This window comes from Sus scrofa, unplaced genomic scaffold (assembly GCF_000003025.6).
Source record: "Sus scrofa isolate TJ Tabasco breed Duroc unplaced genomic scaffold, Sscrofa11.1 Contig1878, whole genome shotgun sequence".
Lineage (NCBI taxonomy): Eukaryota > Metazoa > Chordata > Mammalia > Artiodactyla > Suidae > Sus > Sus scrofa.
Genome location: NW_018084968.1, coordinates 90,324 through 109,180, shown reverse-complemented (window position 1 = coordinate 109,180; position 18,857 = coordinate 90,324). Strand labels below are relative to the sequence as shown.

At 39.7% G+C, this 18,857-nt stretch overlaps 2 protein-coding genes across 2 annotated transcripts; both read right to left on the bottom strand.

The window, feature by feature from the left end:
- Window positions 1-215: 215 nt before the first annotated feature.
- On the bottom strand, window positions 216-1,588 carry LOC110258314 (protein HP-25 homolog 2-like). Its single transcript, XM_021081476.1, has one exon. The coding sequence runs from the start codon at window positions 1,104-1,106 to the stop codon at window positions 582-584; it is 525 nt and encodes a 174-aa protein (XP_020937135.1). The 5' UTR covers window positions 1,107-1,588; the 3' UTR covers window positions 216-581.
- Window positions 1,589-12,022: 10,434 nt separating this feature from the next.
- On the bottom strand, window positions 12,023-18,263 carry LOC110258312 (protein HP-25 homolog 1-like). Its single transcript, XM_021081475.1, has 3 exons — window positions 18,098-18,263; window positions 13,861-13,998; window positions 12,023-12,685 (listed from the first exon to the last, which is right to left on the bottom strand). The coding sequence occupies exons 1-3, from the start codon at window positions 18,138-18,140 to the stop codon at window positions 12,228-12,230; spliced, it is 639 nt and encodes a 212-aa protein (XP_020937134.1). The 5' UTR covers window positions 18,141-18,263; the 3' UTR covers window positions 12,023-12,227.
- Window positions 18,264-18,857: the final 594 nt, after the last annotated feature.

Below are 18,857 nucleotides of genomic sequence, written 5' to 3'. Positions count from 1 at the left end.
TGGCAATGAACCCAACTAGTATCCATGAGGATCTGGGTTTGGTCCCTGGCCACGTTCAGTGGGTTGGGGTACCGGTGTTACCTTGAGCTACGGTGTAGGTTGCAGATACGGCTTGGATCCCGAGTTACTGTGGCTGTGGTGTTGGCTGGCAGCTATAGCTCTAATCTGACCCCAGTCCAGGAACTTCCATATGCCGAGGGTGCTGCCCTAAAAATACAAAAAACAGAAACAACAACAATATTTACACATAATCAAGGAAAGGGATAGTGACTTGCCTGGTGCCCCTGGACTCAAGTAGTAGTCCAGCTCTTTCTGCCAGGTCTTATTTCCTGATGTACCCCCTGCCTGACGTCCCCAGGATGTAGCAGGATACATGAAATCTGATGAGCTTTCAATAAGAAACTGTTGACCAGTTAATGGATAATTAATCTCTACCATGTTTAGGTTTGCATTCACCTTGGTAAACTGGGGTTCTTAATGTTATTCATCCGACAATCTTACTGAAAAATATCCAGGGTGGGGGAGGGAAGTTTGCTGTGAGATTTAGGACCTCGTGAGGAATGTAAGGGTGCTGCTATCCCTTAGCCAGTGTCATTTCCATAGAGAAGATACCCAAAGAATGCCCTTTGAATCAATCCTTTCTCTGTCTCTGCTGTGTCTAGCTTGGAATCCAGCCAGACTTGGTCTCCCATTATTAGCTGCAAGGCGACATTTCCAGAAACATGCCTGCAATTGTCCTTGGCCCTGGCTTCCTTCTCAAGGACTTGGGTGCCATTCTTCATGAGCCCTAACCTCACAGCATGCTGGAACAGCGCAAAGTCAAAGCCAAAGCGACGCACACCAGGGACGGTGCAGGTGCAGGTGGCCACTCCTGTGGTAAGGCTGAAGTGGTCCTGGTGGTTATGCAGGGCTTCCTTGAAGACTATGAGCTGGGAGGGGGCTGGGAGGGGACTACTCAGCTTCACGGCAAAGGCAGATTTGGCAGGGAGGTAGACACGTCTCAGTGTCACCAGGAATCCCCGGTAGCCCTTGTGGTCCTGGAAAGCCTGGTATCCTGAACACCAAGGGAAAAAAAAAAAAGAAGATAAAGGAGATTTGAAGTTCATGTGTTTTGCAACCTGAAAATTTCTTTGCACACCACCCCTCCCACTAACTTGCACTCACCCTTCAAGGATCATCTTAAACATCACTTTTCCCAGGAAGTCTTTCTCTCCTTGCTGCTGTGACAGTAGCAGAATCCAGTGTTTCCTTTGATCGTAACATTTGCCACCCTGAATAGTAATCGCTCCTCTAAGTACCTGTGTTGTGACCTTAACTAGACTATAAACCAGTTTCCTAGTTAATTATTTTTTTTCTAAAGTGCCCTCACACAGTGTCTAGTGTAGAGTTAGTACTTATAGTATGTTTTTGAAGCAATGATTGAATAAATGATTGTCTGAGTTGCCCTTTCAATTCACTTTATAGGTATGATCATGTTTTTTATTATCAAACACCAAATAAGGATTGTTCTCGGGACACACTGGCACAGAGAAATACAGTGAATAAAAAACAGTATCTTAACTAATAATGCGGTGATCTCCTTCTTTCTTTCTTTCTTTCTTCTTTTTTTTTTTTTTTTGCTTTTTAGGGCTGAATGTGTGGCATATGGAAGTTCCCAGGCCAGGGGTCTAATCAGAGCTGCAGCTCTGCCAGCCTACACCATAGCCATAGCAATGCAGGATCCAAGCTGCATTGTAAACTACACCACAGCTCATGGCAACACTGGATACTTAACCCACTGAGTGGGGCCAGGGACTGAAACTTCATCCTCATGGATACTATTCAGGTTCATTACCACTGAGTCACGATGGGAACTCCAATAATGCAGTGATCTTCTGAATCAGAATTTCAGGGAGATGAATCCAGGAATCTGTATAATAAATAATATTCACAGATGATTTTGATGCACAACCAGGTTGAGGATCAAACTGGTGAATAGTTTCTAGTGAGGTGAAGATGGCATTAGAATTGAGAGAAAATCACCTAATACCTTATTCTTAATTGTTTTATACAATATCATTTTGCCCTTGAATTTTTAGGAAACTCTCCAATACTCCAGTGTTAATTATGGGTGAGCACAGAGAAACCATGCCATTTAAAAAAGTACACAATTTAGGGAGTTTCCATCATGGCTCAGCAGAAACAAATCTGACCAGTATCCATAAGGACGCAGGTATGATCCCTGGCCTCGTTCAGTGGGTTAATGATCTTGTGTTGCCATGAGCTGTGGTGTAGGTTGCAGACATGCCTTGGATCCCGTGTTGCTGTGGTTGTGGTATAGGCTGACAGCTACAGCTCCTGATTTGACCCTTAGCCTGGGAAATTTCATATGCCAAGGGTGTGCTCCTAAAAAGATGAAAAAAATAAAATTAAAAAAATTAAAAAGTACATCAATTTAAATGTTATCTGAACTCCATTTAGGTTCACGTGGTAGTTTCTTCAGGACCCTGCTCTAAATGTCTGGATTTTAGCATGTGTTTACATGCATGTACACCCACAAAAACTGGATTTATTTTATGGTTGCATATAAAGTACTTCAGTTTCTTCCCCCAAAATCAGTTTCCTCCCCCACTTATTCACAGGTGTATAGTTATCTCCAAACTTATTAAGTTTTTACATTAAGTATGTAGATTTTTGTATGTCAGTCAGACTTTTATCCCTGAAATTTTTCTGGGGTAAAAACCTCATCATCTGTTTTAAAATCCTAGGCCCTTAGCCATGCTCGGAAGTGGGAATCCCTGGTAATTTTCCTCTGAAAAATCATTGTCTCTGCTGCTACAATCAGAAACACCTGGATATATCTATTGGGTTTATGGATATTTCAACCAGAGAGAAAGAAGAAGTGACCAATAAAATATGAAGAAAAATATTTTCTCACCTGGAGGGCCAGGTAAACCCACAGGGCCTTGGGGCACTGTAAGTCCTGGAAACCCTTAAGAATCACAGGGCCTGGAACTTTCTGGAGAGTTGACATCGGCTATGGCTGATAAAACAAACAAAGCTACAATCCAGACATTTAGAGCAGGGGACCAATTTACCTAAGTTGAAAGATGGTGCTGCTTCTCTTGAAAGATTATGTCCCTAACACTGTCTAGGGCAGCATATTCTCACGATCTCAAGAAAGAAGTATGAGCTTGGTCATATCAGTGTCTTCCCTCCACCTTCCTTCTTGGGGCAGTGCAGTCAGGGCTAAAGATGGTCTCCAGTTCCCTGTATTTGATGTTACTATCATTTATTGAAACTTGGATTTCTGATGACCTAGAGGTTCTCTCTAGGACACCTAAATTTCCCTAAGATGCACGTTTTTGTGGGTGCATATGCATGCAGACACATGCAAAAAATCGAAGCCCTCACATAAAATGTCATTTAAAATAGGGTCTTGCTAAAACCAAGAAAGATATCAATTAATCCTGCTCTACATTTAAAGCATTGAAGTCCGCCTATACTTTAGGGACACTATAACGCTAATATGAAACCCATCACCGAATTTATTGCAGGATTTTACTGAGGAAGTTGGTCATGCCCCTTAATGTTCCTTTTGTGAAAACCGAGGGAAAGATGTCCTTCTGATCTAAGTTCAAGTATCTTGACATGCTTTCTTTTATGCAAAATGCTAACTATGTGTGTTGTTCTGTATCCCTCTCCGTCTTTGACTAAGAATCTTGACATTGAAATATTCAGATAAAATTTAAAATTAATATAGGTACCAAGAGGCCATTCAACTACATGTTAACCTGTCACTCTCTCACGGGCTTTTGTCTTTTTAGTTCCTTCATTCTTCATTTTTATCTAGTAGTATTTTTCTGATTTATTTTATGATTGCATGTAAAATACTTCAGTTTCCTCTCCCACTTCTTCACAGGTGTATACTTATCTCCAAACTCATTAAGTTTTTACATATAAGTATGTAGGTTTTTGTATGTCAATCGGACCTTAGAAAAGTTATTATTATTTTTTTTTAAGAAAAAGGTGAGAGGGAGGAAGGTACAGTGCTAGCAGTGGCAAATAGGTAAATGAATGAAAAACTGTACACATCTTTTGCTTTTTTATATAAAGATTGGGAGCCCAAACTGAAATCAGTAGTACAATAAATACTATAGAAATTGGATTTTAATTCCGTATTATAATTGGTTAAATAGTGAAAGAAGTTGGATCATTTTCAGGAGAGAGTAAGAAGAATATGGGAGAAAGCCAGGGCTAAAAGAGAATGAAAATGGGATCAAAGAGGAAAAAGTGACATGAAGAATGACAGCAACACCCAGATGGGCAGAGAGAGAAAATGAGTGCCAGAATCACAGATGGGTACAAAGAGAAGCCCAGAGACTCTGCAGGTATTGAAATGTTTGATTATGAGGGAGTTCTTGTCATGGCTCAGCAGTTAGCGAACTTGACTAGCATGCATGAGGACGTGGGTTCAATCCTTGGGCTGGCTCAGTGGTTTAAGGATCTGGCATTGCCGTGAGCTATGGTGTAGGGGGAAGACGTGGCTCAGATCCTGAGTTGCTGTGGCTCTGGTGTAGGCTGGTAGCTACAGCTCTGATTGGATCCCTAGCCAGCCTGGGAACTTCCATATGCCGTGGGTTCAGCCCTAAAAAAGACAAAAAGACCAAAAAAAAGTCTGATTATAGGGAATCGAGGATTCATATTAGATTAGATATCGGAGTACTAACATAGAATACATGCTCCATAAGCAAATTATGAAATTTTTACATTATCGCCCCTTCTGCTTTATTTATAATTTTCCTGTACTAATTTGCATATATTAGAGTTAAGCATTGCATACTATTGACACAAGCTTTGGCACATGTATAACTTCCATTTATATTCCCTGCTATTTGCCATATCTGATTGGAAAGGCTGAAATGAAATCTATCATTTTGTCCAGTGTTGTATGAAATCTATCATTTTGTCCAGCATTGTATGTTGCCTCTGAGAATTTTTATGATAATAAAAGGAAATGCAAGTGATAGAGGGAGACAGTATTTTGGGTAGTTCTTTGGATTAACATATGGGATCCAATCCTTTACCATCAGTATTGATGACTTCAGCCAAAATTCCCATGGAGAAATACGGTCCTCCTTCTGAAGCAACCTGATATACAAATGGAAGTTGTAATGAGTCTGTCTTCAGCTGTCCCATTCCTCTTTCACTTGCTTGACTTTCAGAGGTATGGGGAAGAATAAATAATAAATTAATAATAAATCAATGTTCTTTAATATTTAATTTTTTTGCCTGTCTGAGACCAGTGACCTCCTAAGTTGGTTTTTAACCAGAGTGAGATTGTGCCAGTTGATGTTCAAACAGAAGCTCTATTTGTTATTTATTCTTTTTTCATTTACTACCTTCTTTCGGAAGAATGGAGAATTTTTTAAAAATTATTTATTTATTTATTTTGGTGTTCTTTTATATTTTTCTACACACATGTGCATAGTTTTTCTATTTCTTTTTTCTTTTTAAACAAAATGGTTTTATTGACTTTTTCACTTTTTATATCTTAGGCTTTTTTCTTTTTTTTTTTTTTTTTTTGGTCTTTTTGCTATTTCTTTGGGACGCTCCCAGGGCATATGGAGGTTCCCAGGCTAGGGGTTGAATCGGAGCTGTAGTCACTGGCCTACGCCAGAGCCACAGCAACGTGGGATCCGAGCCGCGTCTGCAACCTACACCACAGCTCACGGCAACGCCGGATCCTTAACCCACTGAGCGAGGGCAGGGACTGAACCTGCAACCTCATGGTTCCTCTTCGGATTCGTTAACCACTGCGCCACGACGGGAACTCCGGCTTTTTTCATATTTTTAATGTTTATGTATAGTTTTGCATGTCCACATGGATGTGCCCTAGTTAGCATATTTTTTCCTATTGAAGAGCATGTGCACTGGTTACGAGTGGGTTTTTTTAAATTTATTTACTTTTGCTGAACAAAAGGTTCTTTGAATTCTGTAGTGCTCTATAATTTTCAAAAGTTTCATACACATGATCTCATATAATCTCATAATAATCCTTTTGTTATTCCCCCACCTCTAAATTGCCCCTACCCCCTTCCCTCTTCCCACTGGTAACCACTAGTTTCTTCTCTATATGTGATTCTGCTTCTTTTTTTTAAAATTCCACATAGAAGTTATATCGCACTGTATTTGTTTTTCTCTGATTTGTTTCACTTAGCCTAATGCCCTCCAAGTCCATCCGTGTTGCTGCAAATGGCAAAATGTCATTCTTTTTATGGCTAAGTAATGTCCCATTGTACATATGCATTACATCTTCTTAAAATTATTTGTTTGTCACCACTATGGCTTCATTATCAATGCCTTTGGTTTTATTGTAAGATCATTAAATGAATTAAGTTTATAGTTAAAAATATTCTGAAAAGAGAAATTCCAACCAAGATGGTTTCAATGGCAAATTTTACCAAATATTTGAAGAAGAAATAAACATAATCCTATTCAATAGAAATAAAAGCAAAAATAAACAAATGAGACATAATCAAACTTAAAAGCTTTTATACGGCAAAGGAAACCATAAGCAAAATGAAAACACAACAGAGTTCCCATTGTGGCGCAGTGGTTAACGAATCCGACTAGGAACCATGAGGTTGCAGGTTCGATCCCTGGCCTCGCTCAGTGGCTTAAGCATCTGGCATTGCTGTGAACTGTGGTGCAAGTTGCAGACATGGCTTGGATCTGGCATTGCTGTGGCTCTGGAGTAGGCCACCAGCTACAGCTCCAACTAGACCTGTAGCCTGGGAAATTCCATGTGCCGTGGGTGCAGCCCTAAAAAGACAAAAAGACAAAAAAAAAAAAAAAAAAAGAAAGAAAGAAAGAAAACACAACATACAGAATGGGAGAAAATATTTGCAAATGATGCTACTGACAAGGGCTTAATCTCCAAAATATACAAACAACTCATACAATTCAACAACAACAACAAAACAAACAACCCAACTGACCTAAACAGAGATTTCTCCAAATAAAACATATAGATGGCCAGCAGTCACACCAAAAAAATGCTCAAATAACTAAATATGAGATAAATGCAAATCAAAACTACAAAGTACCACCTCACCTGTCGGAACAGCCATCTTTAATAGGTCTACAGATCACAAATGTTGGAGAGGGTGTGGAGAAAAGCAAACGCTTCTAATTGTCAGTGGGAATGTAAATTGGTAAAACCACTATGGAAAACAGTATGTAGGTTCTTCAGAAAACTAAATATAGAACTACCATGTGATCTAGCAATTCCACTCCTGGGCATATATTTGGACAAAACTATAGTTCAAAAAGATACATGCACCCCTGTGTTCACTGTAGCACTATTCACAATAGCCAAGACATGGAAACAACTCAAATGCGCATAATGGATGAATTGATTGAGAAGATGTGGTACATGTATACAATGAAATATTACTCAGCCACAAAAAGAATGAAATGTCATTTGAGGTAATATGGATGAACTTAGAGATAGCCAGACTAAATGAAGTAAATCAGAAAGGAATGCAAGACTATTTCAGTATGTAAAACTCAATCATACTAACATCTGGAAGAAAAATCTCATGGTCATCTCAGGAGATGCACAAAAACATTCAACTCCTATTCTTGATAAAAATTCTCACCAAACTAAGAATAAAATTGAACTTCCTAAATCCAATAAATAGTACCAACAAAAACTCTAGCTAACATTATACTTATCTGTCAAAGACTAAATTTAATTTCCCTAAGATCAGAAAAAAAGGTAAGGATATTTGCTTTCAACCTCATTCAACATAGTATTAGAAGTCTTAGCCAGTGCAATAAAAAATTAAAGGAAATAAAAGGCACACAGATTGAGGGGGAAAAAAGAAATAAAACTGTCCCAACTGTCTATATTAACATTTCAAGGAATCTACAAATGAAACTCCTAGTTAGGCAAGGTTAGATGATACAAGGTCAGCACCCACATAAAAATCAATCATGTTTCTGTATACTAGCAGTGAACCATGGGAAATAGATATGAAAAACACAGTACCCCTATATGTCTCTGAAAAAAATGAAATACTTACATAAAAGTCTAATAATACATGTATAGGATAGGTACGTTAAAAATTACAACCAAGCAATCCCACTCCAGGGTATTTATCCTAGAAAAGTGAAAATGTATGTTTCTGTCAAAACCTATGCATAAATGTTTCTAATAGTTTTACTTGTTACGGCCTCAAACTGGAAACAAACTTCAATGAATAAATGGATAAAATGTGGTTTATCATACAACAGAAGATTAGTGAACAACAAAAAAGAAATAAAATTGTACACATAGCAGCGTCAATGTGTTAAAAAACAAAATTCAATTGAGTAAATGAGAAGATCATATTAGCCTTATTAAGCTACTCCTGAATTGGATGGCACCCCATTAGCAACTAGAAGGGTGCTCCAGGAGAGGTACCAAGTTAAAAGCTTTTATAAAAAGGAGGGTAGGGCAAGGAAGTCATTAGCAAAAGAATAGAAAGGGTTATTTGGGGTCAGGACATTTTCTTTCTTTCTTTCTTTTTTTTTTTTTTGGTGAAAGGAAATGGTGAGGTTTTATCATGCATTTGCCTCTTCTTCCTTTTGGGGATGGAAAGGGACCACATGAATTACCTCACTGTACTGAGGAAAATTCCAAACTGATTGAGTAAGATTACAGGTCTGGGCAAATGAACCTTTCCACAGAAAAGAAACTCACGGACTTGGAGAACAGACTTTGGTTGCCAAGAGAAAGGGGGAGGGAGTGGGGTGGACTGGGAGTTTGGGGTTAATAGATGCAAACTATTAGGTTAGGTATTAAGTCTAGGCTTGGCATCAGGGGCTTTAGTACAAGTGATACCATTTTGAGTCTGTGATTTTTCTCTTTGTTAGATGGATATCAAGCTCATTATATTGAGTGAAAATGTCAATCACAAAGCCACTCAAATATCCATCTGCAGAAGGGCAAATAAATGTTTACACAACGGGATACTACCCATTCCTATGGGACTTCAAGGCCTATCCAAGGAGATAGAAGTCAAAGCTTCTGGCCCAAAGAATTATTAATCCCTCATCATTGCCCCACCCATCTCATTGTAATGCCCCCCCCCCACCTTGAGCAACCTGGCCTACTCCTTCCTACCCTCCTACTAGGTCAGGTATGTGGCCCACTCCTCACTCTGCCCCATAGGGGCATTATATGTCCCTAACGAACCAGCAAGTGTATCAGAAGACCTCTTTTCCCCAACCAATCATCAGGTTAGCAGGTGTACTATAAGACCTCTCCTCTCTCCCTGGGCTATAATAACAGAAATGATCATGCACTCAGGGTCAGCTCTCCCTGACCATCAGGAAGCTGCCCTGCTGTGCTAGAAGTGTCTCTTATCTCAATAAACTTATCTTTCTTTTCACCCTGCTATGACTCTGGAAAATTCTTTTTCCAACCCACACCCTCAACCATGAAAATTTCCATAAATGAAATACTTCCCTACTGTTACCACAGTGTGGATGGACTTCACAGACATTATGGTGACTGAAGAAACACTAGACACGAAGGATGTTATATTGGATTATTCTACTAAAAGTCCAAGAATAGGCAAAGATATGATGATGATGAAAGTCAGAATAATAGATTCAATGCTGCAGATGTGGCTGTGGACTGGAAAGGCACAAAAGAGGCTTCTAAGATGGTAGAAATGTTCTTTACATTGATCAGGATGGTAGGGCCTTGCTTATGTTAATAGAAAATCATTTAAGCTCTGTACTTTAGATTTGTGTGTTTTACTATATTTAAAATGTACTTTAATAATAAAGAAAAAACCCACCAGTATATTAAGTCTAGTCATAAATAGTTTAAGATTGGCTTATATGCTCATGTTGGTGTACAAAACAAAAAAAAAAAATGTGGTTACCTTTATCCTCCTGGGGCAGTGGTTACTTTTATATGGGCTCCAGGATATACATTTACAACTAGCTACCTGTTTATACTTCAAGATAGAAATACAATAGGCACAAAGTAAATATCTGGAATTTATCTTCTGTGGACACTTTAAACAATGGTAATGGCAGGAGACAGAGAAGGCCTGACCCCTGCTTGGGCAAAAGATCCAGAGGTCACATACTTCCTATCTTTGGGGCCAGAGAGACCCCAACTCCACATATGCAGAAAGACTCCTGGGGTCAAAAAGGGAGGGGGCACCAGGCCATAAGTCCTGATAACCATGCCATAATCTTTTGCTCTGGAATCCATCTTGGCCAAAAGGTGTGCACACATATTGGGAAGGGCCCTGGGTCTGGTCAGGTGTGAGAAATAAAACAAGATAATTGGCCAAGGAATTCCCTTAGTGGTGCAGTGGAAATGAATCCAACTAGGAACGATGAGGTTTTGGGTTTGATCCCTGGCCTTGCTCATCGGGTTAAGGATCTAACGTTGCCCTGAGTTGTGGTGTAGGTTGCAGACATGGCTCAGATCCTGCATTGCTGTGGCTGTGGGGTAGGCTGGCAGCTATAGCTCCAATTTGACCCCTAGCCTGGGAACCTCCATATGCTGCAGGTGTGGCCCTAAAGACAAAAAATTAAATTAAATTAAAAAAAATTGGCCAAAGGAAAAAATGACCCAGAAGAACAGATTTAATCACTTATAAATCACCTCCCTAGCACTCTTCTCACTCAGGGGGATGCCCACACCAAGACTCCTCCTTTGGGTGTGTATTACTGCTTCGCTTCCGCTGTAGATAAATAGACTACTTCTCCGTATGCTCTTTCACATGTTGTACTGTGTTTCTAATAACAAATTTGTACCTGCTTTTACAGTCTCTGCCTCCTTGAAACTTTCTTGTTTTCAACAGGGGGCAAGAATCAGGGCAATTCTGCTTTTAGCCTCTAGCTAGTCTAGTGACTAGGATCCCTGGTTTTCATCCAGGCTTCCCAGGTTCAATTCCTGAGCAGAGAATTAAGATCTCTCTTCAAGCCATCACTCACTGCTGTCTCGCCGAAAACCCTCCTGCTCCACGGTGGAATATGTGGCATTGGTTTGATACCTGCAAGATGGTTGCTGCAGCTGAAGAATGACATCTTCATTCTTCATAGAAGATATGGAGAAAGCAAAGGGCAGTGGCCAAAGGCCAAAGACACAAGCCAATTGAGTCAGTCCCCCCCCCCCCGCCCCTTTAAATACAACTCCTGCAATAACCACTCACTTATATCTCACCAGAAAGGATGGTGTTTTTTATGGCCACCTTGAATGTAATACAGGTCAAATTACCTTTTTTCCCCCTGCTTTATAGGGCTGCACCTGCAGCATATGGAATTTCCTAGGCTTGGGGTCGAATCAGGGCTGCAGCTGCCAGCCTACACCACAGCCACAGCAACACACGATCCAAGATACGTCTGTGACCTACACCACAGCTCATGGCAGCACTGGATCCTTAACCCACTTAACAAAGCAGGGATCGAACCTACATCCTCATGGAGATTAGTCAGGTTTATAACCCCCTGGAACTCCCAAATTACATTTCTTAACTGGCTTCATTGGGGCAATGCAAACACATTTAGCTAGAATAGAAATTAGATAGAAGGGATGTTGGATAAGTAAGTAGCATCCTGAAGTAAATGAATTATTAATATGAAAATTATGAAGCCACATAAATTCCCTCACCTCTATCTTTGGTCCTTAGTCTTAAACACCATCACCCATCCAGTTAGGATTTAGAGGAATCATCTGATGGGAAACATCTTCATTTGGTGTTTTAAGCAAACTTGCTATCTCTGTTAGAGATATTTACTTCTATTCCTGTAGCCTTAATCCCCAAAATAGATTGGAGAGTTTGAGTGAGGCTTTTGTCCCTAGGGTCACCTGGGGAACAAGTTTAATAAAGGAGCCAAATGGGGGATTTCCTGGTATATTTATCGGCAATGGGGCTGGGCAGCTTCCTACCTCAGTATGTTTTTTCCTCCACATTTTTGCTTTGTAGGACCTCGAATTTTTGGAAGCAAAAATAAGAAATTATTGAAAAACTGGTGCAGCATGAGTCTTTATTGGCATTAGTGATTGGTAAGACATTCATTTTGTTCAAGTTGGCCATTACTGATTGTGTGAGCAGTTCATTCAGTGGTTCACTGAGCGATTCTGAAGGAAATATTTGAGATGAGAGGAGGAGGAAGCTTCTTTTCTTAAATTCAGAGTTGCTTGAGGAGAGAACCATGCGGTTACCCCTGTCTTAATTTTCATTGAGCAAGAACCCATAAAACACAGTTTGAATGGTTTCTTTTTCATGTTCTTCTCTGTGCAGCTTAAACTCCAGCCAGACCCTGTCCCCTTTCTTCAGCTGCAAGATGGAGCTTCCTGAAGCTTGCTCATGGCTGTTCTTGGCCTCCACTTGTTTGTCCCTGATCTGGAAGCCATTCCACATGAGACTCACATTGACAGCGTTTTGAAACAATATGATATCAAAGCCAAAGTGGTACACACCAGGGACTGTGCAGGTGAACACTCCAGTGGCTGGGTCAAAGTGGCCCTGATCGTTGTACAGAACTTCCTGGAAAACGATGGGCTGGGAGGGTCCTGAGAAAGGCCCACTCAGCTTGACAGAAAAGGCAGATTGAGGTGGGGATGGGCATTTTTCAATGGCTCCAGGTGGCCCAGGTATTCCTCCTGGTCCTGGTGCACCTTGGGCTCCTAGATTCCAAAAGAAACAGAAAACAGAATGACATAATTGAAGTTCCATATTTTGCATGGTACATGAATGGCTTCTTCCTTCCAACCTTTCTTCTTCCAAGGGCCTAGTTCAAGAATCACTGCTTCCAGAAGTATCTCCTATCTACTCCAGATTTGGAAAGGTTCTGTCTCCTTGTACCATATCTGATATTGATTGTTACCATTGTTATCAAGAATTACCATGAAGAATTATAATCCCTCCCTAAGTTACTGCTTCCTTATCCATACTGGGATGAAGGGTTCTCCTCAATTTTCTTTCCACATGTCATTCTCTGTATCAGTTATAAAATTAACACTCAAAATATGTTCAATAAATGAATAATTGAGTGAATACACACAAGTATTGATCTTCAAACATGTTCTGCCATGTCTTTTCTTTCCTGTAAGGCTGAGTATTAAGGATCACTATTGGATTGGATTGCCCAGACAAATCTAGGGATCATATTATGCCAGAACTAAATGGGAATTTGAAACAGTGGAATCCAAAGTTGCCTGGTTATTAGAACCAGTTGTGGCACACCAGCCTACCCCAATCCTGTGATTGCACAGGGCCAGTCTACACTCAAGGACCTTGAGAGGAATCTTGGATGATGGAAACTAGGAACCTACATATTTAACAAGTCTGTGGATGATTCTGGTTCTCAGCCAGATTTCAAAACCATTGCTTTGGAGGTTAAGTACAAGGGTTAAATGCTGATGCGATCTTCATGTGAACTTAGCCCAGTATACTTCTCAGAAGGTGACAAGAGAGGAGGAAGCCAGTGTATCCACTGACCCGTGTTCCTGAGGCATCGCTGCTTGAATCTTGGCTTACACCTACACTGAGTGACACCAATCTGAGTGCTCTAGGTTACTCTAGAGATACAGTCATCAGTCTCAACTTGCACTGCACATCCAATGTATCTAAGGAGCTGTTTTAGCAACTTTGTGGTTGTTGGAAGCTCTCTTAGTAGATGAATCTTATGACTCTTCAGGGTTGAGAAAAAGAGATCAGAACCATTTGTTACTAAGAAACGACTTACCTCAATGGTCAATATTTTCATCAGATCACTCAGAAGACTTCACTGAATCTATGAACTTTGCAATCAAAGAGAAACTATGAGAGGTTAAAACAGTAATTGGATTTTTTTTTTCACCTGTTAAACCACGCGGTCCTGGAGGTCCTTGGGGTCCTGGAGGTCCTTGGGGTCCATGAGGTCCGCATGGCTCAGAATCTGCTGAAGATTGGACATTGGCCACAAGTAATGGGACAAAGAGAGCTAAAATCCAGAAACCTGAAGTAGAAGAAAAATAAATGAAGTTTCAAGTAGGTTGGTAGATGCATCATCCTCTGTTAAAGAGATGGTATTACACATTTTGTCAAGTGGCTACAAATTTTCACAATTCCAGGAAAATTGATGTTTTTTGGTCTTTGGTTCCATCAAATGCTACATGTATCAACACTATAACACACCAGATAAGATCAGGAGGCCCTCTGAGTTGAGATGCTTTCATGTTGAGCACAACAAAATCCAAAAAAATCAGCAAATCCATCCTATTTGAAACTAATAGTGCTTTCTCAACCTTATGTGAAGCCCAGAGATTCTCTCTCATGGACTCAGAGCCTCTTGCCATCTCTTTAGCAGTGATCTTTAAATACGATTACTGATTTGAGTAATCTTGCTCTTATGATGGATAAGCATCTGATTTGCCTATGTGTTATTCTATATTGTCATCTTGCTTTATCTTTTGGAAGGGCTTGGAACATAGAAGATATATGATGAATGGTTCTTTGATGGTGAATGAATCAATGAATACCAAATACTGAATTAGCAAATTTATCTTTCCCACCACCCTAAAACTTTTTTCTTAGTGCAGTGGCCTTTCTTCCACTTTGAAGTATCAAGCCCATAAGATCAGCATGCTTGCATTGTACTTGCTTCTACGAATGGACTTGTTAAGTTGTCCCATTTATGAAGCTACCAGATCCTGGAGGGAGTTCCTGAATCTTCTATTTGCCCTCAATAAGGAACTTCTATGGATTACAAATATGTGCAACAACTATAGAAATTTGTGTTGAGAAACATAACCAACTTTAACCTGATTAATACACTCTTGAAAGTAGAGTGGGATTTTTGTTTTGTTTTGTTTTGTTTTGTTTTTTGTTGTTGTTGTTCTTTTTAGGGCCACACCTGTAGCATACGGAAGTTCCCAGGTTAGGGGTCAAATAGGAGCTGAAGCTGCTGGCCTACACCACAGCCACAACACCGGATCCAAGTCACATCTACAAACTATGCTGCAGCTTGCAGCAATGCCAAATGCTTAACCCACTGAGCAAGACCAGAGATCAAACCCACATCCTCATGGATACTAATTGGGTTCTTAACCCACTGAGCCACAACAGAAACTCCTAGAGAGGTGTTTTGTTTTGTTTTGTTTTGTTTTTAAATTAAAGTATAGTCAATTTACAGTGTTGTGTCAATTTCTGCATATAGCAGAGTGTTTCTAATTGTTAAATTATCAGTCAGTAACGGTAACTTTTAGAATATCCTTTATAATTCAAATAAGATATTAGCCACTTTTTTTGGCTTTAATTCTGATTCAAACAATGCTTTTCCAAAGATGAAGATAAATCAAGAAAAGAAATACACTAATTTATGGGCATAATTTTAAAGTCAGAGGAAGTGGATTCAAATCCTAGCATTAATGCTGAGTGACCTTCCTTCTTGCCCAGTTACATCTACAGAATGATGCTGGGAGCATCTGCCTGCCTTGTTTAATAGTTTCAAAGTTTAAAGAAGATATATGTATATTTTTGTCTGGAGTCTAACAGATTTTTATATTCTTTAAAAGTTATTTCTTTTTCTTTGTCAGCTGCCCCATAGAATATGGAAATTCCAGGACCAGGGACCACATTTGTGCTGGAGCTGTGACCTATGCTGCAGCTGCAGCAACATCGGATGCTTAACCTGCTGTGTCAGGCCGGTGATTGAATCAGCTCCTCCACAGAGAAAAGCTAGATCATTAACCCACTGCATCAGAACAGGAACTCCTAAAAATTATTTCCTATTACTTCTATTCCTCTTGCTATCTTCCAAGGAGAGTGCTATTTTGATTTTAAAATTAGAATGTTAATTCAGTTTTGACAATCTATCACACAAAAACTACGGACATATCTTAAAACAATTTAAAAAGAGCTATAAAATATGTTGGACCTTTTGGCACATTCCTTTGCTTCACATTTCCCAAATTCCTCCCTGAAATAGTGAGAGGCTTGGTATCACATTCAATGATGTAGAGAAGGAGAAACTGAATCCTAGAAAAGGTGACGGCTGTACTTCTCCAGGCTTTTAGTTTTTGAGAGTGGAACCAGGATTGAAACCCAAATCTCTTGTTCTTTCACACAAATATGGTGCTGGATCGTCTGTCTTGGTGGATATAAGTAGGCAACAGCTTTTGTTTACAGTCCACTGACTCCCCGTTCCATTCCAACTGATCCCACAATATATACATAAACACACTCACACACACACACAAACACATAAAGGCCACATAGAAAATTAAATTAACATCGTATATTCAATTGGTTTTGCTGAGCTAAACCAGCATTATTCTCAAAATATAATGCTAGGACAATAAACTGACTCTAACAGGAAATCTTTCATGGAACTTATTGTAGGAATGTTCATTAGGAATTTATGGTTTAACTTACTCAATGTCCATAAGTGAAATCCAGGAAAATTATTTCCTTTTGACCTAAGTTCAAGACCCTCAAGAAAGAAGTGGGCATGACTGTCACAAAAAAATATAATTTGCGTAAGTGACTATGTTTTCTTCTGTATTTCTCCATCACCAAGCTTGGATACAAATTTTCATCTAAATTTCTAAAACTGTCTTGATACCTACATCTTATTTCTTCTACTCTTCATTTTAGCCTTCTTATTTTGGGCTTTGTGATAATAGAAGTTTTTTTTTTTTTAAATCTATTCTTCTCTGTTTATATTGTCCTGTGATAATATATGAATTCATGTAAACACCTCAAATACTTTGTGGAAATCAAGGGAAGTTTAAGAGGCAGAGATAAAAGATAATTGTGGCAGAGGCTGGGGGGGAGCACACAAACAACTACAACTAAACACTGATTGGGGAGTTCCCGTTGTGGCTCAGTGGAAACGAATATGACTAGGAACCATAAGGTTGCAGGTTCTATCCCTGGCCTTGCTTAGTGGGTTAAGGATCCAGCATTGCCGTGAACTGTGGTGTAGGTCGCAGACATGGCTCGGATCCTGCATTGCTGTGGCTGTGGTGTAGGCTGGCAGCTGTAGCTCTGATTAGACCCCTAGTCTAGGAATTTCCATATGCCACAGGTGTGGCCCTAAAAAGCCAAAAAAAAAAAATTTATTGGGAATTTCATTTCAAACATTAATAATTAAAAACAAGAGGTACTATAAAATATACTTTAATATCATATACATTGATATTGTTGAATGGCAGAGGAGTAAAATCAGTTGGAAGATAATGGACAAAGATATCAAGAAGGATATAAGTCAAGAGAGAGCTAGAAAGGGACAGAAAACAGAATGAAAGGGAATAAACAGTAAACACAGAAAGAGTAAACACATTTGGGGATAAAACCAAGACAAAGAAAGGCAGAAACAGAGACAGAGTTCAAGAAGGGTAAAGAGACTAAGAAAAATTTAACATGTAGGGCAATGTATTATACCACTGCTTTGATTATGAGCATTGTTTTAACTTTTAATACATAACTGAAAAATAAAATGGATTTTGTTATCATCCATTCTTTTGCTTATTTATGTCATAATGACTTTGATATTATTCGAATGATTTGACATTAATTTCATATGGAAAGCAAAGGTTTTGGCCCTCTGTTGGATTTCACTCCTTCCACTCCCTTTTATTTACAGTTTTCAATGGTAAGTTTGAAAACATGTTTTATTTTTATCCAGCATTATAGGCAATTGCCTCTCAGAGTTGTTCTAATTTTTAAAACAATAATAGAAATCAAGTGTATTGGAGAGTGACCTCTTCTTTTTTTTTTTTTTTTTTTTTTTTTTTTTTGTCTTTTGTTGTTGTTGTTGTTGCTATTTCTTGGGCGCTCCCAGGCATATGGAGTTCCCAGGCTAGGGGTTAATCGGAGCTGTAGCCACCGCCTACGCCAGAGCCACAGCAACGCGGGATCCGAGCCGCGTCTGCAACCTACACCACAGCTCACGGCAACACCGGATCGTTAACCCACTGAGCAAGGGCAGGGACCGAACCCGCAACCTCATGGTTCCTAGTCGGATTCGTTAACCACTGCGCCACGACGGGAACTCCAACCTCTTCTGATACAAGGTTGATGTTATTATGATAGATATTCATAGGAAGACTTACCTGCAATGCTCATGGAGCCAGCTCTTCCTCTTTCCCCAGACATGGAAGCTCTTTCATTGACCACCTCCTCATCTGTCTGATAACTAGCTTATCTGCTTGATTATGAAACTTTTCAGTAGATGGTTTCATAGATGGGTTTTTCTCAATATTTGATTTTCTGTTCTCCTGAGGCTGAAGTCAAGGTTAATTTTTAACGAGAGCAGTTAAACATTCAGATCTGTTTAGGAAAGCTGACAAGCTGACATTCAAAGTGAAATAGTCCACATACCTCTAGAACCCATCTCTTCTTATGACAGCCAAGCCTACACCTAAGCTGAGCAGCTTTGTTTTGGTTATTTTCTCTCTTCTAGTCATTTCTTCAACACCACCCTGTGAACCCATCTCTGGCTCTTCCAGGATGACAAAATATGAGAGATGAACAAGCATCTCATTCCCCCTAGTCTAAATTCTTAATTCTACAGACTGTGATATTGACCTGGGGGGAGGAAACGGTTTAGTTAATAAAATCAAAGCTAAAGGAGTTCCTGTTATGGCTCAGTGGTAAGGAACCAGTCTAGTACCCATGAGGATGCGGGTTCAATCCCTGGCCCAGCTCAGTGGGTTGAGGATTTGGTGTTGCTGTGAGCTGTGGTGTAGGCTGCTGACATGACTTGGATCCTGAGTTGCTGTGGCTATGGTGTAGGCTGGCTGGCGGCTACTCCAATTCAACCCCTAGCCTGGAAACCTCCATTCCATATGCAGCAGATCTGGCCCAAAAAGC